The 22,348-nt window shown below is 41.6% G+C and overlaps 1 protein-coding gene across 8 annotated transcripts in view; it reads right to left on the bottom strand.

Moving 5' to 3' along the window:
- Positions 1-22,348, bottom strand: part of MEIS2 (Meis homeobox 2) — a 203,493-nt gene that overhangs the window by 133,880 nt on the left and 47,265 nt on the right. For all 8 annotated transcript variants that reach the window (XM_002922967.4, XM_002922966.4, XM_011229582.3 and 5 more), the window contains one exon: positions 5,673-5,818. In XM_002922967.4, coding sequence (XP_002923013.1) covers positions 5,673-5,818 — 146 coding nt within the window. The remainder of the gene's footprint in view (positions 1-5,672; positions 5,819-22,348) is intronic.

Below are 22,348 nucleotides of genomic sequence, written 5' to 3'. Positions count from 1 at the left end.
AATTGTACTATGTCCTTATTCTAAGAGCCAGGCATAGTGTTGAGTGCTTTACATTATCTCACACAACCGCTGCAACAACCCTCCTAAGTTAGTTCTAGAATTATCCCTATTCTACAGATACGGAAGATGAGGCTTAGAGAGGCTAACTGCTCAAGATCCAAACTCTACCACGTGGCAGGTTCCAGGCCCTGTGTTTTGTTTTGCTTTGCCCCTGATAATGAATAACTGATAGTCCCGACGCTGGTAGAACCCTATGCCTGGAGAGCCCCACAAAAGGACACTTCGTGCTTCCCTTCAAGTGGGACTCACCTAACCTCCCCCAGTCAGAGAGCCAGGCGCTGAGCTCTTACTTTGACACCGCATCACCTCACTTAAGAAAAGAAGCCATCCAGCTCTACACAAGATGAAGAAACTAGTTCAAAGGCAAAACAGTCTGTGTCTGCCTGTCTGTCTCGCGTGTGTATGTGCGTGCCTCTGTGCGGGTACAGCAGAAAAATCTGAGATGACTAAGCTGACTGTCATATGATCTCGATGAACTGACTGGAGAAGAGATATGTGCTCCTCTGAGGGAACATGGAGCTGTATTTACTCATAACTTGGGTACATGGTCTCTGCAGGATGATAAACTTTAAAACACATGTTTCTTACCAGAGACCCTTACAAAATCCTATAAAACAATCTCTAATAGACAAGGAGCCAAATGACTGAACGTGTGAACGGCAGGCTTCATCACTCTCCCTCACCATCAGCAGAGGTCCAGAGGAGGACAAAGCATTTCACCAGGAACAAAGGGCACACAGTTTTTAGAACCTGCAGTTTCAAGAAGGCTGCCTGAAATGACATCACTTTAAAGTAAATTTGCTTCTGATTCTGCACACATATCTTTGAAAGAAGTCCCACATCCCCTAAGTGCAAGCTTTAGCCCCGTGTTTTCAAATAAGAAAACCTTTAGTTAGAGACTGGTATGAGCAAGGGGTGTCTTTGTGTATGAGCACTTCCTGTTTTCATTCCATGATCAAATACATTCTTTGCAGCACAACTAGAAAACTCTCGAAGGTGGCAAGTGGAGGTGCCTGAGAGCCTAATTGAGCACACTAAGGGCTTCTTGGCGCGGAGGAGTGTTTCACGGTTATGAATAAACCGTTAGCCCCGGTATTATTTCTTGCTGTTTCTTTCTTTAACTATCTTTGAAGTCAAATAAAAACAGTTGTAATAGCAGGCTTTTATGATACCATAATCTCCATGTGTTAGTAAAAGGAATATACTTCCCTAGGATTTCCCTAAGTTCTTTTGCCATTGGGTACTTTCCAGCAAAAGCACATACATTTCCAACAGATTCTTTCTTCAATCTTCACTAGATTTCTTAGTCTGAGAAGACAGGCAGAGCCATCAACCAGTAGAAGAGGGGGTAATCATATATAGAATATTTCCAGGACGTGAATTTCTAAATATATACATAATTTAGAAACATATATATGTATATAAACGGGTTTATTTTTTAAAAGTTATTATGAGTTTTTCAAAGGGGATTTTCAAAAGACACTTAGGAAATTCGTAGTTAGAAACCAGAAATGAATTATCTAGCCTCAGATTAAATTTAAATTCAAAGTGCTTGACTCTGAATACGGAAATTCCTCAATTCATCCAATAGTTTGTTGTGTTTTTTTTTTTTTAATGCCACTTTGGATTTAGTTTAAATATTTCCTTCAATATAATCAATCAGCTGCAAGGGTATTACCTTGTTCCCTAAAGTTGGTGGTGCACAGGAATTTGAGATTGTTTTAACTGTTACAGTTGTAGTGGAACTTGTTCTTCCAAGAAAACTGAAGGTTAATGATTTTTGTCATATTGAGACTAAGACTTAACAATTGCTACAGTTGGCCTTTGTTGAGGTGGGCTTCTTTTTTCTCTGGGCCTTTTGAGGTATTCAGAATAGGTGACAATAGCTTGCAGTTGAGAACATATGTAGAGAGACCCCTGTGGCTTATTGGAAAAAGTTGCTCCATGCTGGTTGGGTGTTTGAAAAAAAAAATACAACCAGAGTTCTTTTATGTTCTGCTAGTTAATGAATGCATGAATGTCAAAATGGGCCAATGGCCCATTCAGGGGGCAAAGCCTCAGCAACCCCCTTCTTTAAGAACACATCCTGAGATGCAAAATACATTTGCTTAACAAATTAAAATAATGAGATAATTCAATTAGCTTCTTTTTAAAAAAAGAAAGAAAAAAGGGTACATCGGGGATTATTGTAATACAAGAACAGGTCATACTGCACAAAAGGGAACAAATCAGTTTGAAATAATGTTAAAGAGACTAAGAATGGAGGAATGCACATTGAATCATGTGCTTGTGAAGAAATTTACATGAAATAATAATTTAGACTACATCTATTTTCAGTGAGCTAGAGCCAACATTTCATTTTGAAAGTTGAAATTAATTAAGTGACAGAAAAATATAGTGGGCATCTCTATTTCCAAGGACTTCCTCATGCCTGTTAGTGCACGTAAGAAAAGTCTAAATTAACATGTCGCTAGTTAGGGGTCTCTATTCTTGGTTTCTGAGCTCGGAATTATAGCTGAGTAAATCTTTCAGCTCATTAAAGACTGGAAAGTAAAAGTTTTACAGGACCATCCTCATCAAAGTGACTGAACCTCTTCTCTGCAGTTGGGGTGAGATCTGGATAAAGAGGGAACATTTTTTTCAAAGAGAAAGCCAGCCAGGGAGAATTTCCTTATGATACAAGGGAGGTGCAGAAAGGGCAAGGGAGGGGAGCAGAGGGAAAGACTGGGAGACAAAGCCAGTGGGAGAAAGTAATGAAAGGGGCATGTTGTGAAAGAAGGTTATGGGGAGGAGAAAAATAAAGCACTTAGCGGAGAGTAAAAAAGAAAGGGGGACAGGGAGGCAAGGATGACCAGAGGCTGGGATAGAACAGGACTCTGGCTACGTGCTCCTGAGGCAAACCCGGCTCTGTGGGTGCGGGAAAGGAGCCTGCAGTGTGGAGAACCTGCATTGTGTCCCACAGGGGCACAAATGGGGCAACGGAAGGTCCAGAGAACTTAATACGCTTAACTGAGGTTCGGCCAGTACAGGGGCGTGCTGACCTCTGAAGGCCGGTTTCCTGACTGCCTGGCTGAGACTCTTTGATTCTTCTCTCCCCACTCCAAGGACAGGCATTAGAGAAAATTTTCAGCCGGCCATAGAATTCTGCACCAGGTTTTGAGTTCCTCTAACCAGATGAATGCACTTTCGGAGCGGGGACAAGGTACTGTGGTCGGTTTGTAGCCCCCAGCATAGCAAAGCCACGAATGCCGAGCAACCACTGGCCACCCACAATTTTTCACCAGCGGCCACAGTGCCCAGGGCAGGGACGTGGGAGATAAGGTACCGAAAGGACACGGCGGGAGGTCCAGCAAGGGTGCCGGACACTAACACTGGAGGCTCAAGGCCCAGAATATGGCTGGTGAAGGACAGAGTCGGCTTGAAGAGAAAGGTGCAAAGAAAGCCTTCTCTACTCAGAGAGACTGGGGGAGCTGGAAGCTTTAAAAACAAATACAGAAAACGGCCCTTGGCTTCTCCCTATTTCCCCCCTTTGACGCCAAGCGTATTGATGGCAGAGGTCATGCGAGATTTGTACACCACCAGTAGAGGGATAACGGTTTTTGCAAAGTCATCATAATGTGGTGGAAAAAGCACAGTGCTGGGGACAGGGAAGGCTGGGTCCTGGTCGCAGCTTGACCTTGAGTTAATCACTTCCCTTCCTGGGTCTCAGTTTCCTCATTTGTAAACAGAGCAGCTGAATTCTCCCAGGTTCGGCTACTCTGGGATGTTGACTTTGATTACTGAGGGATTGCAAATACATGGAGATGTTTGCCTGGAAAGCCACCGTTGAGATCTTTCTTTTCCGCCGAGAAGGGCTGAGCATGAAGGAAGACAGAGGGAGGAAGCCGAACAGGTGAGCTCTCAGGGAGCAGGCCTCGTGCCTCCCTGCGCCCCTACCCTGCCTTTCTAACTTGCTACTCTAACCAAACAAACCTTCCGTTTAAAAAACCGAGAAGCCCCTCCCCTCACACTCACTCGACTTCCAAATTAAAAACATTTTACAGGTTAGTAAATCTCCAGCTGAGGTGATGTAGCAAAGAACAGCTGTGAAGTAATTTTGATAATGATGAGAATAATAGCCACATGGCAAGGTTCAGGGCTTTGCTGTTGCAGCTTCAGTGCTCCTGAATAGATAAAAGTGATTAAATACTCCTGATTATCCCTGACCAATATGTAATGGATTTACAGCCCTTTCAATTAGTCAGTATTTGCTTAGGACTCATTATTTTGTCTTTGGTTAAGTAATCAGCCCAGAGACCGCATGTTCTGTCTAATTCCTCTGAGCCGAGTCAGTGAAGGGCCCTGACCTTTGAAATGGCCATAGCTGCAAGGCAAGAATAACCACTGCCCGGGCAGCCTCGTTGGTTCTCCCAGCTAATCCTGACACCATGGGCCAGATCGATACACCTTAGTTTGCTACTAATGTCCTTACATCAAAATGGCCGATTTAGGAATGTGAATTTATCACTCCGCCCTCCCCACCACCACTCCACCCCTTGCCCTTTGCAGCTCTGCTGCAAGAGCAGCGCGGCGGCCACAACCATAAATAAAAGTGGAACCTTGTCCTGGACCCATGACACTGTAACTAATGTCATTCAGCATGGCAACACACAAGTTGGATAATCAAAGAAGACCTTCAGCTTTCAGTGGGCTACTCTATTTTTAAGCATTAGCCTAAAGAGAATGGCCTGAAAACAATATCATAGCAAGCAACCGCCTCTGACACCTTTACCGTTTTCCCAGAATTTCCAAATGAACAGTAGAATATGAGTGCCTGGTTCCTCTGTAACAATATTTTATAAATATATATATATTATACACATATGTATAATATATATATTTATTATACACATATATTTTTTTTTTGGTCACCAGAGTCTTAGAGTCAAGTTATACACCAACCAAATGTAAACAGGAGGGTAAAAGATACACTGTTACTTAAAAATGTTGCAGAGTTGATCTTTTCCCAGAAGTGAACAGGGTGAGCTTGTAAGAAAATGGACTTGAAGAGCTGAAAAAGAATCTTTACTCTCCACCTTACAGATGAAGGCGCTATAGCACCCAGAACCCTTCTGTGTTTGTCCCAGAAACACTGGCCATGTTTGCACGCGGCTCCGGAGGGTAGAGGCGCTGATACCATGAGCTCGGATGGACATGCATGGGGCCAGGCGCTGCTTTTCCCCCTCCTGGAGGAGGTGGCTTTCACTAAGACGCAATCAGCAGCCTTACAGATTCCTGAGCTCCTTACAGCCATTTCCCTTGGTCGCGGTGGCGTTATCTGAAATCGCTCTCATACTTTTTACCATAAATAACAAATTTACTTACACATGCTGTGTAGGGCTCTAGACCATTTTGAATAAGGTCCATTCCTGGCCTATTAAAACAAAAATGTCCTCCTTTCCCGAGGGTGTTCTGTGGGTAGTGACAGTTGGCAAAACCTTCACTGCTCCGTTAGTCATCAGATCGCAAGAAAGGGAAAATAGGCACCTTATTTTTTAACAAATCTGTATCAACCTGTATACTATGCTAGCAGCAGGCAAAACAACAAAACTTCCTCTTTCATCTTGACTTACTGTGAGGTGCTGGAAGAGCCATGCTCTCATGATATTTGTTGCTACTTTGGGGAAAATGCCTCTCTTCTTCTGGCGTTTTTTGTCCTTGTCCGGATCGTCATCGTCACCTGTGCCAGGTGAAGCTACACTGTTGTCTAAACCATCCCCTGGTAGAAAAAAAATGAAAATACATTAGAGACAACACAGAAAGGGTGCCAACAACAATGTGCGGCTAATGACGAGCTCAGCTAAGCTTGTTGAAAGAAATCCATTAAGCAGGTATATTCTCTTTCATTAAAGTATAATTGGAGACACAAATATGTAAAAGACAAAATTACACCAGGCCTCTTCAAATGTTAATTTTGTGTGTCTCACACTCGCCCATATCATTAATTCAATTATAATTGTGCGCTTGACACAGTGCAGTAGCTCTTTGTCAATTATGGAATCCAATGTGGGAAAACCGCCATCAGAAAACCCATTCGGTGAAAATGCAACCCCATGCCCATAGTGAACACATACTGTAGGGTAATCAAGTTAAATGTTCTGTAGTCTATATATTCTAGGCTGCCTGCATAGGTGACAGTAACTGTGTCACTGTTCATTGCACATAACACACTGCCTGCTCAGCCCCTCCTAGGACTGTCACCTCCTAAGCACGCACATTCACATACTCCTCAGATGACCCTGCACTCAGCATTTGCATGACGTGAAAACTTTTAGCTCTCTGCACCACTGATCATGATCATTATTTAAAAAAAAAAAAAAAGATATACATGAAGGTAGGGTGCTCACTTAATCAGAAGTTTCTATCAACATCTTCCTCTTCTGTGCTTTTCTCTGGCATTAATTGTGCATTAGCAAAAATCATTTACTTTTAACAGTCATAGTTATTTTTTCTTGCCCTCCAGCAAAAATGCCTTGAAAGCCTGCCTGGAGGGCATCTAAATTATGTATCTGAAAAACTCTTCTGGCAAGGCATTGCAGGACCCCTACTTTCTTAAAATTCATATGAGCACGTCTTCCTGTTTTTGGGAAGGCATCAATCAAGAGCAGCAATATATGCCACATCCCTACATTAATATTTGAACTAATAACTTTAAAAAAAGGAAAGAAACAAGATCCGACTTGTGGCATAATCAAATGCAAAATAAATGAAGAATACGGGGACAGCACTGGGGCTTTATAGATGGCTGTGTTTTCCTTGCACATCATTAGCCTGGAGCCACACGAAAGAGGAAAACAGAGAAGTGGAGAGTTTATGCTCCCTGCTGGTGTTTAAGAAGCTGGGGTCCTGGAAGGACATCTGGGAATTGCGCTGAGATGGGGGTTTTTGTAATTTAAGAATAGACATTCATTAGCAGTAAATGCCATAAATCCCATGCTAAGTAAAAACCTTGTCCAAGAAAGCCTAAAACAATAAACTCTGTGCTCAATGTAGCCTGAGCTAGACACTCCGCAGCTTGCTGGGAATGCTACAGATCCACCAGCTCGTTCCCAGCCCCGCTCCTTCCTCTTGCACTGGGCTACCCCAAGACGGCCTGCCCACGGGGCCCCTCACCTTCCAACTTCTGTGTCTACTCTGTGGGTTTCCCTATACCTGCTCTTTTCCTTTCTCACCAAAAAACCCTCAACCTTCTTTGACCAGAGAAGCAGAAAAGCCACAGCAAAGAGCCGGCAGATTAATTTTATTGACATTTCCATTTTCACTGCAATGTGATACCCTCCATCACATGGAAGAGATGACCCTCACTATTTACAGACTGACAGGCCACTTCATTACAACCACCCTGCCCCAAGGCAAAGCAGCTCCCTTCCATCTGCCCAAACGCTAGAGCATGACCCCAAAGTTGCTGTTCTCTTTTTCTTTGCCGTCTGTTATGATAAAAAAAAAAAAAAAAGAGTGAGTCAAAGGGACCCCAAATAGTCAAAGAACTAATCAGAGTCCAGGGAAACAAAAGGCATTTGACTTATGAGTACTGGATCTACAGAGGTTAGTCCTCATCTGTCTACCCTCCCTATACACCCAAGTGTACGAGGGGTCTCTTGCACAAGGAGACACATACACATACACACACACACACACACACACACACACACACACGCTCGAGCAGGGACACGCGTACACGCTTCCCACTATGCCAAGGAACTGCTGCAAGGCAAATTCTCACCCACACTAATGGCTTCTGACTGCTCCTTGGCAACCCCGGCATTTTAACCTGGGTGGAAGTGCTCTCCAAAATACAGACACTGGAGCGATCTCATCAGCTGTTCATGTGACACAGATGGAGAGTGGCTATTAGGAGCCAGGCAGTGGGCCTTGGGGATCTGAGGTGCTGTTCAGTAGCCTGAGGCAATTTTGAAAAGCAGTACCCGGAGATGAGGAAGAAAAAAAAATCTACACTGCAAGTCCAAGTTTGAAGTCGGTCAGTCTGTCTGTCTACCCACCATGGATAAAGATATCTTTGTCTCTTAATGTAAAATCTATGTGGGCTATCTGGACGTACACTGCAGATAATGTATGTATGGAATGGCTCTTCCTTCAATGTCTTCCAAATATAAAAACACACACTGTAAACAATGCCTGTGTGTATATATTTCTTCCGAAGCACATATGGTTTCTGTGTATATGTTTAAGCTGAAATTGTCAGGATTTTGTTAAAATCTCATTTAGCTCTTTTTGATAGATTTTTGAATACACTTATTTTAAAAGGTTAATTGCTTAATTAAAGGAAGTTCAACCAAATAAAAAAAGAAGAAGAAGAAGAAGGCATTTGCCTTTTTCACCCAATCAATGACCTTAAAAATGAGAGACAGGATTTCCACAGCGCATTTTCTCTTGCTTAAAAGCAAAGAGGGCTGGTAACACCTTCAAACTATTTAGCGCAAGAAAAAAATATATAGCTAGATGGAGTGTCCTTTGATGACTGACTTAAACTGGAGAAGGCACGAGCATTACATGAATTTTAACATAAAGCAGTCCATTTTATGTAAGTGTTGAAAATATTTGAATTTGGATTCAGTGTAACAGATAATTGTAAAGAAAAATGTGCCCGTTTTTATAATAAGTAGATATTAGACATTAGATTTTTTACTTTTTTAAATTTTATTTACTTATTTGAGAGAGAGAGAGAGAGAGAAAGTGTGAGAGAGAGCATGAGAGCTGGTGAGGGGCAGAGGGAGAAGCAGACTCCCCGCTGAGCAGGAAGGCCGATGCAGGACTTGATCCCGGGACTCCAGGATCATGACCTGAGCTGAAGGCAGATGCTTAACCGACTAAGCCACCCAGGCATCCCTAGACATTAGATTTTTAAATGAATATTAGTGTCTATACCTCCTTAAAGCGAGGAATTTTCCTCTCCAAATAACAGAATAAATGCCATTTTTTTCCTCCAATGGACTGTGAACCAACTCCAGAACAACGGCATAACGAAAAAGTTTGAAAGGAAACCGTGTGATCTGCAAACTAAAATAAAATTGCGCAGATGATGTTAGAGTTAGGAACTCTTTTTTTTTTTTTTTAAGATTTTATTTATTTATTTGACAGAGATAGAGACAGCCAGCAAGAGAGGGAACACAAGCAGGGGGAGTGGGAGAGGAAGAAGCAGGCTCATAGCAGAGGAGCCTGATGTGGGGCTCGATCCCAGAACGCGGGGATCACGCCCTGAGCCGAAGGCAGACACTTAACCGCTGTGCCACCCAGGCACCCCTAGAGTTAGGAACTCTTAAAGTGGACATTGTCTTCTTGTTTTAATACTGTGTGCATGTAAGATGGTTGGCAATCCCTGGCCACCTATGCCAAATGAGTTTCTGTGCCAAAGAAGGCGGGTGTGTGTGTGTGTATGTGTGTGTGTGTGTGTGTGTGTGTCAGCACAGAAGCACGTGCCCAAGGAGATAGATAATAGCATACGTCTGAGCATCTGAAGTTAAGATTTGAAAGTGTTTACTCCTGAGCGCAAGAACTGTTTCTTGCTTCTCTTTTTATCCTAAGAGCACACCTCTGTGTCTGACCCGCAGCAGATACCCAGTGATTGTATGTAGGGTGAGGGAACGACTGAACTCATCCATGAGCTTATGCAAGGACCCTCCCCTCTTTTTAAGGATCCCAAACTGGGGCAATCGCACTCATTATAGTGCCGACGGGGCCAGGTTGCCTGTGTGCACACAGTTACTTCTTTTTTTTTTTTTTTTTAAAGATTTTATTTATTTATTTGACAGAGACAGAGACAGCCAGCGAGAGGGAACACAGCAGGGGGAACGGGAGAGGAAGAAGCAGGCTCCCAGCAGAGGAGCCCGATGTGGGGCTCGATCCCATAACGCCGGGATCACGCCCTAAGCCGAAGGCAGACGCTTAACCGCTGTGCCACCCAGGCGCCCCCACACAGTTACTTCTAAACATACCAGGAATGGTGCTTCTTTGAAGAACCCAGTGTCCATAAGGGCCTTTGGGGGGGGGGGGCTGAACCCCTGGCCATTCCACCACCATTGCCATCTCTGATGATGAAAAACTAAAGAAAAAAAACAGTGGAATGCTCCTTCTAAAAGGTTGCTAATCCCTTCTCTAAGGATACAGTCTGATTTGGGGGCAAAGATACTCAAAAGAGCTGTGTATTACTAGAATGTGCTGTGTGTGACCATGAAAGAAATATTCAAGGCCTGTAGATAGACAACTTTGAAGTGGATTGAATCATCAGGGGAGATTGTTAAAAACACAGGTCTCTAGGCCTTATCCCAGATTCATTGACTCAAAATATCCCAGGGCAGGGGCAAGGAATTTATATTTTTAACACGTTCCTTGGGTTTGCTTATGCAAGCCTAGCACTGGTTCTCACTGCCTTTTGGAAGCCACTGAGCTAGATGACCTTCTAATTTGAAAGAAGATGCAACCTCAGGAATGGGTAGGAAGTTACCAGTCTATCTTGCTCCCATGCATGGGATCAGCGGCTGTGGCGAGGAACTACAATGTGGCCTGGGCCTTACTCACTGCTGAAGAGCCACGATGTTCTCCATCACATGTACTGACCAACAGAATGGAGGCTCACCCTCATCTTCTGGTGATGAGGGCTACAAAGGAAGAAAGAAGCTCTATAGAATATTGGCTCTCAAAATGCGGACCAGCAGCATTAGCACTGATGAAATGGTGAGAAATGCAAATTCTTGGACTCTCCCAGACCTGGTGAATTTGGATCTCCAGAGTGGAGCCTAATAATCTGGATGGTACTAAGTGTTCTGAGTGATCTAATGACCACTCACGTTTAAGAGCAATGCTGTGGAGCACACAGAAGAGCCCTTTACCTGCTACCCTGGGTGGTTACTGTCTGAAGGCCTGAACCTAATCTCTGGGTCTTCCTCCTGTTTTAAGACTCTGAGATATTGGGGCGCCTGGGTGGTGCAGTCGGTTAAACATCTGCTTTCAGTTCAGGTCATGATCCCAGAGACCCAGGATCGAGCCCCACGTCAGGCTCCCTGCTCAGCGTGGAGTCTGCTTCTCCCTCTGACCCTCCTCCTCCCTCTCGTGCTTGCTCTCTTTCTCAAATAAATAAATAAAATCTTAAAAAAAAAAAAAAAAGGACTCTGTGGTATTTTGAGAGCATCTGCGGCTGGATTTACGCCCATACTCTGGAGGAAGTCACACGTACTTTCCATGGCTGAGCACACGGTGCTCAGAGCAAGGCACTGTTCTGGAAGGCAGCCCCTGTCTACACCTACCTAAAAGACCAAGAGTGAGAGAGTTAAGTCGCAGAAAGCTTAATCCTGGAATACCCTGGGTATCCAGGTGTAGGCAGAATCCATACCCATAGCTGTATGGCCAGTGAACCAAGGAAGGACCCTTGGAAAATTCTAAAGCAGAAATTCCCAATCCATAAAATTCTAGGTCATAAAAACCACCTAGGCAAAAGGACATCACTTCCTTTCATTGGTATATTGTCCTATTCCCTTTAGCCAAAAATCTATCTATATTTTATACATCAGTTTCCTGGTCTGGAATAAAGGAATGATGCAAACAGTGATGATGTGCTACGACGAGTCCAGTGTCACTGGGATGTGGCCTTCCTGCCCCATCAGAAACACAGCGCAGCAACCAAGACGGTCCGTCTTCTACCTTTCTACCTTCTCCACCACCCTCCGAAAACAAAACAAAACAAAACGCAGACAGGTTAGGTCGTTGTTCAAGATTCCACAGTTCTACGTGGTCAAGGTTAAACCAGAGTCCTGGCAGCTTCAAGTCCACTGTTATGACCACTGGTATTTCTCACATTAACATTGTGAGTTATCTTTTACTTTTCAAAGCATTACCTCACTGGAACCCTGCTATCAGTGACAGATCTAAGCAAGGTTTGATCTCACATGTGAAGGTCTAAGTGCAGAGGAGAGATTAGATCTAGGGCCAAGGAGTTGGGACTGACTGAGCTAGAGCTGGTGCAGACTGGTCCAGGTTCAAACAGAAATGAGCAAACTTTTCTCCCAAAAGTAAGCCATCGCCTGAAGGGCTTTAGATATACACAGTACAGCAACAGTCTTTGAGGCTAGGGATTTTTTTATAACGGGTTTATTGTCATCCAAGTGGAGACACCAGACGGACCTTCAGAGCATAGAGACGCTACAAACATGTGAGAACCCTCACCCACTGTCCGTACAGTCAGGACCTTGTGAGCTCAGTGCAGTGCTCTCAAACACTTTATAGAACTGTGATCGAAGCGATTTATCTCCCTGCCTCAAAGTCACTTTTTTAACGGTAGAATAAGGTTTCTGTGACATTTGGCACTCTGTCAAATAGCAATCATCTAAAACAGACCTCTCGATCTTGTTTTAGGACATGCATTTTGGTTGGTGGCATTTGTACTTCTTTTGGGTAAGTCGGTGGTGCCGTATTTAATCCTCACTCCCCCAAGTTTTGGACCAGGTTTAACAGTACATACATTCCTACAAAATACATGCTGTAAAAAAGAGTGATATCTCATCTGAGAGAACAAGGCTTTTTTCCCCTCTTTTTTGCTCAACAGAAACTCACTATATTATCGTTTTCATCTTGTGCCATGTAAATTCACTAATTTCATACACACACATACACACACACACACACACACGTATCTTCTCAACAGTCTATTTCCAGGAATTAGGTATAGTGACAAATACACAGATATTTATGTACGTGATCATAAACCTCTATGTAGATAAATTAAATTGTATCTTTTTCAAATCAGTCATCAATGTGTACATAAGTATCCAGATTCATTTGTGGATGAACTGCATATTTTTGCCTGTAACCATACCTACACAGCCATACACACACGCACGTGCGTTCATAGAGTTCTTCAGATGTCTGTATTTAATGTTAAGTAGGGGAGTCCCTCTTCCACACCATTTCCCTATCTCTAGAATACAGGCCCCTCTTCTTTATCAATACTGCCGTCACTGTCATTATCTTCATTATCCCAAGTCACTTTCAGTGGGCATTTGCAATGTTCCAATCCTCACTTAATCTTCACGGCAAATGAATGAAATAACCACTATTATCAACTCCATTTTACAGACAAGAAAACGTAGACTCAGAAATTCAGTAACTTGTCAAAGGTCACAGAGTTAGGAAGTGGCAGAATGTGCTAGTCCTCCAAAGCCCAGGCTCACTTCCTCTATCCTCTCCCTTAACCCGCTCAGAGGACAAGAGAATGTGAAAAGTGAAGCTAGATGCTGCATAAGCCCTCACTGCCCCAGACACAAACCCCAAGAGTGAGGCCTTGTATATTTACACCCATGTTCCAAGGAGATAGTAGGTGACAGCACATTGAAAAGTAAGCATGAACCAAGAAACAAGAAGATGCATATTTTACACAAACAGATCTATCCATTATCTAGAGATAGGATCATTATTGTTCCCTGCGGATGTAAATTTCAAATTAAATATGATTTTGAAACAGAACCATCTGTGGAATTTTAAAGACTTTTCTGAGCCAAGGGACATTTCAAGATTCCATGCTGTTAGTCCTTTCCCCTTGGCCTGGAATGCTCTTTCCCTTAATTTTTACCTCCCCTCCTTCTCATTCTTCTTTGTCAAGGCAAACTCCTATTCAACCTCCGCAACCCAACAACAAAGGAACCTCCTTGGCAAAGCTTTCTCCAGTTTCCATCAACAGACTTCGTGTACTCTGCTTTCTACTTCTTTAGCAGTTTGCCCTTGCCTCTATTATATTTACTACTCTGTTTTGCAATTTATCTGTCAACTAATTTCTCTGTCCTGCTTGACTGAACTTTTCCAAGGCAGGGGCTGTGTCATTTCTGATTCCCGAACCCTGACACAGAGGAAACACTCAAATGTTAGTGGCATGGACAAGCTGGCAGCAAGATCCTTTAGACGTATTAGGAGGACCCAAAGAGAATATAACCTGTTTTGAAGAAACTGTCCATGAAGGAGACCCTGTTCTAACAGCCACCAAGTCTTGGGCTCCCTAGCTCCCCTCTCCCTGCTCTAAGAGCACTGGGTATCATGGTATCGTGTCCAGGACTGTTTGCATATGTGTGTGGTCCTCCTCAGAGACGCTCCTTACATATCTGAGACATGGGTCACATACTGCTGATGAAAACAGTACTCCATCTCAAACCTGCCCTATTTCGAAGGGGAAGAGGGGGCACTGGGACAGAGTGGACTGCCTGTTGCCCAGGCTGGTCAGATGATTTGGAACATTACAGTTAAAAATGAAGCATTAGGTAGCCATGGAACCGTAACACACAGTACCTTGTGAACCCATTTTCTGTCATCATTTCTTTTTTTTTTTTTCTCTTGATATAATTCTTTGAAAATAGGATTAAAATATACTAAGAGTCAAAATTATATATATTAGATACTAAGAGTCAAAAGATATTTTCTTTTGGGGACTACCTTCCAGGAGTTTAATTTAGGACACCCCGCTGAGAAACCTGCATCAAGGTTTCAAATGAAGTGCAAAAAAAAAAAAAAAAGAAAGAAAGAAAAGAAGAAGAAGAAAGAGGCGGCAGCAGCAGCAGAAGCTGCCTTTGCCTAGTTCTGTTTTCGACCACAGCTTTGAAAAACTTGCTTTCCAAGAACCATCCACAAAGGAAATCTTTTTGCACACGGAATTTACCTTTTTTCACATCAGATCAGGTTGGGGGAGGGGAAAGCTGAAGACCCAGAAATGTGGGGAGGGTGAGGGGCCAGAGGTGGGGTGAGGGGCCAGCAGTGAGACCTGCTAATTACTGATCTCTTTTACTCTCCTGCTGTGCTTAACTGTCTGGACACGTTAAAGTGAAATTTTTCTGTGATTTTTCAAGTGACTAGTTCATGGCCCACTAGCATGGAGGGACGCAGAAGGGATGAAATGCTTTCGTTTACATGCAACATTTACTAACCGTGTGGGTTTCCGACATTAAAGAGAGGACAGTGACCCAGGCCACCTTTTTCACACTCAAAAGAGCACTGAAAAAACAAGTCTTCATCGGCTTACCTCAGGCTTCCCTGGCCCTGAACACCCTCCCCCCGGGGTAGGAGCAGAAAGGGAAAAACAGAGGGGATTTTATGCTCCTTTCTCTTCAACTTTTCAGGCGGTATAAGCAGCATTTAGCAAATTCAGCCCCAAATGGCTCCAAATGCTCAGAGCTGCAGGGGCTCCTTCTTTGTTATCCTCCCTCTATTTACACAGGATTTACGCAGGCTCTCCACTGAAGAGACCTAAAGCACTTCCATTCTCCCCGGCTCTGCCCCGATTGTGGCCCCCGCGGCTTCACCCCAGGCTGGCAATGGGGGATTTCTGTAACCTGGAGAAGAAGGCAACACACTGCTCCCTAACTGGGTGATCCCGAGCCAACCTGGCCGGTGCCCGCAAGCTGCAAAGCGGGGGCCTATGAAGATGGGCTCACCTTCCAGCAGAGAACCAAAAACCCAGCCACGGCTGTGCGAGTGTGTGTCCAGAGACAAATAACATGCACTTTTTAAAATATGCATCTATATGATATAATGCAAAGTGGTGGGTGAAAAAAAAATTCAGACTGCAGCTTGGATGAAAACCACTTCACCCACTGGTTGGAAAAATAAAGTGTAAAAACAGACAGATGGACACATATGTAAATGTGGCTGTGTTTTAGACTTTAGCTGGCAACGTGAGTGTCGTAGTATAGTTTTGCACGCCTGTATTTTCCATATCATGTTGAATCCTGTTAACTGTTGAACAGAAACATCCTCATACTGGTCCTTGACCAAATCAGTCCCCTCAATTTACCCGTCAGGAGCCATAAAATGGCTTTGTTTATTGACTGGAACCCTCTAATCCTTTAGAGCCTGAGTGAATGAAAGCTTCCAATACTCTTCCCCTATGCTTCACTTAAGTTGGTTTCTCTCATTTGAGATACGGAACTTCACTTGAGAATTTTGAAACATTTCAAGAAAGGACGTTTAGTCTCACTTGCCACAGAATTCTCCAAAGGATATTGACTGAACCCAGTAGAAAAGCATATTCCTTTGCCATTATAATTCAGCAGATTGCTTAATCTCTGCGGTAGAGCATAAAAGAATTGTACTTTTTACCCAGTTACCTGATAAGCACATAGAAAAGTACAGAGTCGGTTCTGAAGTTATTCACAGTACATCGTAATAAAGCTCTTCTGGGCACTCTAATGATTCATTTTTAGTGATCTCTCAAATGCCCTTTTCCACAGTTAACACTCAGATTTTATTAAGGTAGAAAGCAGGGACAAATGTCCACTCAAGTCCCAGCTCTCAAATTTGACTCTCCTTGCACTATATGCTACCTACAGCTAAAGCTTTTTTAATGTTCTGTTCACCTCCCTGGAGTGGCATTTCAGCTAACAGAGTTCACAATCTTTCAGCCCTAAACACAGAAGGCTGCTATCTTCAAGTCATCCTAGGAATGTGCCAGATACCATCATCTCCCTCCTGCTATACAAAGAACCAGAAAGAGAGAGACCAAGAGAGAGACCAAGCTGATCATGTTACCAAGAGCCCAGAATGCCCCTCTCAGAAGGTTAAACTTTGAACCAGTAAATGTTATAATTAGGAGCCTTGAAGTTGGGCTGAGGCTGGCCATTGAAAGAAAGACCCTAAAAGAGAAAGTATGAATGGAACACATTTCTTTCACCTAATGGTTGACACAAGGGTCATGATTTTTATGGGAAATGATACAAAAATGAGTTGTTATGATATAGGAGTCCCTTTCCCACATCCCCTACAAAAGAAAAAGGGTGGTTGGGGAGAGATGTCTTCCCAATTTCACTTAGCTATGTTTCAGTACAAATTGTGAAAATTATGCAAATAACTACTTTGGCACCTTTGCTAGAGGAAAACATTATTAAATTATGCTCTAAGTATTTTGTCTGCTTTAGTAATTACTCTCATGTAACTGTAAATATAAATAGCTGTTATTCTGTTTAAATTTTTAATCATGCAAAATATTATCACACAAAATGTCCTTCTGTTGCAGTCTAACTGGGATTTTCTTTTTTAAAATATCCATATTTATCTGAAGTGGACTATTTTTAGCATTGTAAAGTGTTTTAGTAAAGATAGCTGGCTAACATCTCTGAATCAACAGGTCTTTCAAGGAAAGATATGGCCTTTATATTTGCAAAAAGAATTTCCTGCTAAAGCCCTCTTACATAAAATATACTTTTAACATTTTATACTAAACTAGAATATAATCAGTTTGTTTCCAAGGATGTACTGACTACATCAAGATTATATTTTCAACATATGCCGCTAATATTCTCCTTTTATCATTAACAATAGGATTTTATATCTATTGTCTCTTTTAGCATACTTTAATATGAGATGAAACGTTTAAGTATCAACCAGTAACAAAATTTGCTATGGGGAATAACAGAAAAGCATAGTTCTATGTGGCAGAGTTATTTCATCCAATTTTTAGGATTTTTACTCTATTACCTTACTTGCTATCTAAAACAAAAATAGAGACAATACGTTTTTATAATGTCAAACAGTTGATCAGTTTGAATTCTTAATATGCTATCTCTCTGCAGATTTATAACAGCAGGTACGATTTTCAAATAGCAGGACAACAAAAACAAAAAGACTGATTATTTCTCCCACTTTCTTGGTTGTTGTAAATTGAAAACAATAGACTCTTTTAATAAAAGTGCAAATTTCCAACTGACTTTAATACAAAAAGAAATTCTCTAATCTTAGAAAAGATAACATCTTTATAACAATAGCAATAATAATAATAATAATGCTCACTAAGACAACTAGATTCAGATACCTTTGAACACTCCTTTTGGGATAATTTTAGGAAGCTAGTCATAGCTATGTATAGAAAAAAGAATAGTCGTACCTATGAAGTTGATAACTGGTTTTAGGTGAATACTTTTTAAACTATTAACACATCAGAATTGGAGAATATTTGTTAATTATTTAAAAATTTTATTTGGTACTTTTTCAAAGAATATTTTCACGCAACAGTCTCCTAATGTAACTTTGGATTTTTGCTTAAGAAGTTTATAAACTAAGTTATAACACTTAAAGAGTAGCTCCTGTGAACTTAGGCATTCCCACTTATTTTGATTGTTTTAAATAAATCTCCTACTATGATTTGAGAAGAGGCAGGTATCTTTCCGTAATGGAATGCAGATATCTCAACATATACGTAATACCCCTAAGGGAAACAAATAATATGACTGCTTAATAAAAATAATCTAAAATAGCATGAATTGATTATTTTTCATAAAGCCTATGTACTAAAGAACTACAGACACAGGGTCCTTTAAAAGTGTACTTTGAATGGAGAATGACTGGCTACGGGGTTTCTTTAGAGGTGATGAAAATGTTCTAAAATTGGGCATGGTGATGGTTGACCTACTCTATGAATATACTAAAAAATATCAAATTGTACATTTTAAATAGGTGAATTATATAGTATGTGAATTATATCTCAGTAAAGCTATTACATTTTAAAAAGAACACATTTTTCCCTCCTTCTACAAAAAAAGCATGCTGAAATATAAAATCCTAGTAACAGAGTTTTGAAGGTGTCCATAATCCTTTCTGAATGCCTCAAAACAACGTGATTTCTTTTTTTTTTCTAAGATATATTTATTTATTTATTTCAGAGAGAGCTCAGGGTGGGGGGTGGGCAAAAGTAGAGGGAGGGGGAGAGAGAGAGAGAGGGAGAAGGAGAGAGGGAGAAAGAGAGAGAGAGAGAATCCGAGCAGACTCCATAATGAGCACAGAGCCAGACACAGGATTTGATCCCACGACCCTGAGATCGTGACCTGAGCCAAAACCAAGAGTCGGATGCTCCACCAACTGCACCACTCAGGCGCCCCAAAACAATGTGAATTCAAGGCAACTAATGTCATCGCAGCACCTTGCATATGGACAAATGTATGTACTCAAAAACACTTGGGGTAAATTTTATACTGTTTACATTTTAAAGATAGGGTTTAATGGAAACTAGATTGATCTTAATCCTTAAAGTAACCCTTCTGTATTCTCAGTTCCATTGCATTATAGCAGAACCCTAGCCCAAATTATTTACCTCTTTCAAGGTTTACTTTAACTACCAGAATAACTCAGAAGATTACACACACATACACCCCACTCCTACATTTCTTCTACACAAGCTTCTTTAAGTCAGGAACCATAACTTTTAGTTTTTTCATTTCATTCTTAGAACTTTGTATAATGTTTGGAGTATGGTATGTGCCTAACCCTTTACTGAATGAATCAATGGATGCCTCTCCAATTCTTTGGAATACGCTATATTCTTTGTAAGTCTACATCTAAAACTTGGAAATAGAAACTTCTAGAATGTTGGTCTCCAAGAGTTGGAAACTACCCATACAGTTGATGTTTCATAAATTTCTTTAAAAATTTTTTTAACTTCTTTTTTTTGTTCTTTTAAAGTAATCTCTGTACCCAACGTGGGGCTCAAACCCATGACCCTGAGATCAAGAGTCACATGCTCTACAGACTGAGCCAGCCAGGTGCCCCGTGTTTCATAAATTTCACTAACTTGTAAGAAATGTGGCCTGGAAGAAGCAACTTTATTGAAACAGACAATTAAAAAAAAGAGGTAGGGGCGCCTGGGTGGCACAGCGGTTGTGCATCTGCCTTCGGCTCAGGGCGTGATCCCCGCGTTATGGGATCGAGCCCCACATCAGGCTCCTCCGTTATGAGCCTGCTTTTTCCTCTCCCGCTCCCCCTGCTTGTGTTCCTCTCTCGCTGGCTGCCTCTATCTCTGTCGAATAAATAAATAAAATCTAAAAAAAAAAAAAAAAAAGAGGTAACCTACATTTGGAAAGGTACCCTACATACTTAGTTCACCCTTCCTTCTCTAAATTTCTGACTTCATTCTATTTCATTGGGCAGCTGTACTCTTTAGTTTGTACAGTGGAAGCTCACTTCTGACATATTCCTTGTCCCTCTACTCTGTCCTTCTGCCCCTCCCTGTATAACTACAGAGGTACATAATCTTAGGGAAAAATGGTAATATGATGAAAGCCGCATGAGCTGCAGAATAACAACACAGATCTTGTACTGAATTTCCAGAACTAATTTCTTACTGGTTGAGTGTGACCTTGGTCAAGAGATTAACCTTCTGAACCTCAGTTTCCTCATCAATGAAATGGGTAGAATTATATATACTAAACAGGTTGTGAAAAATAAGTGAAATAATGAATAATAGTTATTATTTATTAACTCCCTACCTTGTATCATGAGCTTTACTCTTACTGACCAGCTTAGAACTTTATACATGACATCTAGCCTCACATAGTACCTCATCTACGAAAGGCACGTCAACAAAGGTTAGTTATTTCTTAAAATGAACTAATATGGAAAGACAAACAAAATGTGGTATATCCATACACTGAGCTACTACTCAGCAATAAAAAAGAACCAACCACTGATACATGCAACATGTTAACCGCATTACAAATCATTAAACTAAATGGAAGAAGCCAAACAAAAAACCACATACTGTTTGATCCCAAATGTATTTAATTCTAGAAAGAGCAAACTAATAGACTGAAAGCAGATCAGTGGTTGCCTGAAGACAGGTACAGAGGGAGGGATGGACGAAAAATGAGTACAAGTGAACTTTCAGGTGGTGATGGAAATGTACAGTGTCTTGATTTTAACAAGTGCTGGTCTCAGTGCATACAACTGTCAAAACTTGTTAAATTGTGTACTTTAAATGGGTGAAGTTTTTATAAGAAAATTATACCTCAATAAACTTGATAAAAATGTTAGGCAGAGTATAGTTAAATCTCCATAAACCTGTTATTTGGCATAGAACAAATTTTAGTGGAAAGCACAGCATGCAATGCGGAGAAGTGGGAGTGGGGAGCCTCCCAGTTATTGCAATGAGATTCTGAAAGGATGAAATGATTTAGGGCAGCATTTGAAAGATGCAGTTGAGAGAAGCCCAACATGATATTTCTAAACCTGTAAATGTATACCTTTTTTTTAAACTTCAAGAAGATGCAAAGTGAATGGTCAGAATGCACTTGGTAGACTTTATTCAAAAATATTTTTCTGCATTGGGCAATCCAATTATGGGAAATACTGTTAAAGAACTCTTCAGGGGCGCCTGGGTGGCACAGCGGTTAAGCGTCTGCCTTCAGCTCAGGCCGTGATCCTGGCGTTATGGGATCGAGCCCCACATCAGGCTCCTCCACTATGAGCCTGCTTCTTCCTCTCCCACTCCCCCTGCTTGTATTCCCTCTCTCGCTGGCTGTCTCTATCTCTGTCGAATAAATAAATAAAATCTTTAAAAAAAAAAAAAAGAACTCTTTAAATGGCCAAAAAAAAAAAAAAGACCAGTAATAATCTACAAGGTAATAGAAATAATTCTTAATAAGCTATTTTTAAAACCTCTTTTGGGGATTTCAATATTAACCCATTCCTCCTCATCATAAGAAGGTCTCACCCTGGAGATCCTAGTCAATCTCAGAGAGGAAAATGACACCACCCGTGAAAGACTCTGAGTACCCTGAAGACTAAAAATGAATGGGAAATACAGAATTAATATTAACCCTTGACAGACAGCTCCATGCCTTCAGATAATGCCTGTACCCCTCCTATGAATAGCGAAGGGAACCAACATCTGGGAAACACATAGAATATACGACGTACAATGGGTATCATCTCATCTGCACAACAAAGTTTGGTATTTTAATTATTATTTATTATCCTCCAGGAGTGATGCCAGACAGGTTAGGAAAGTTACGTGTCAGTAACAGAGCCAAATTTTCAACTCAAGTCTATGAACTACACTTTCATAGCCTCTATTCCCACGTGCAGCAGAGGTCATTTTTTTAAAAAGTAGNCCAGGAGTGATGCCAGACAGGTTAGGAAAGTTACGTGTCAGTAACAGAGCCAAATTTTCAACTCAAGTCTATGAACTACACTTTCATAGCCTCTATTCCCACGTGCAGCAGAGGTCATTTTTTTAAAAAGTAGAATGCGGCAGGGGTGGAGGGACCTGGCTGGCTCAGTCAGAGGAGTATGCAGCTCTTGATCTTGGGGTCACGGGTTCGAGCCCCACGTTGGGTAGAGATTAAACTTTAAAATAACTGAATGAATGAAGAATGCGGGGGAAAACAATGTCTTATGGCTTGGCCCCTGGAGAAGTGGTACTTACTGATGCCTGACCGTGGCCAAGTGACTCATGTGAATTTTGAGATGTGTGATATTTGGCTCATATCAGATA

Source organism: Ailuropoda melanoleuca, chromosome 5 (genome assembly GCF_002007445.2).
Source record: "Ailuropoda melanoleuca isolate Jingjing chromosome 5, ASM200744v2, whole genome shotgun sequence".
NCBI lineage: Eukaryota > Metazoa > Chordata > Mammalia > Carnivora > Ursidae > Ailuropoda > Ailuropoda melanoleuca.
The sequence above is the reverse complement of the archived record's forward strand: the minus strand, read 5'-3'. Positions and strand labels throughout refer to the sequence as shown.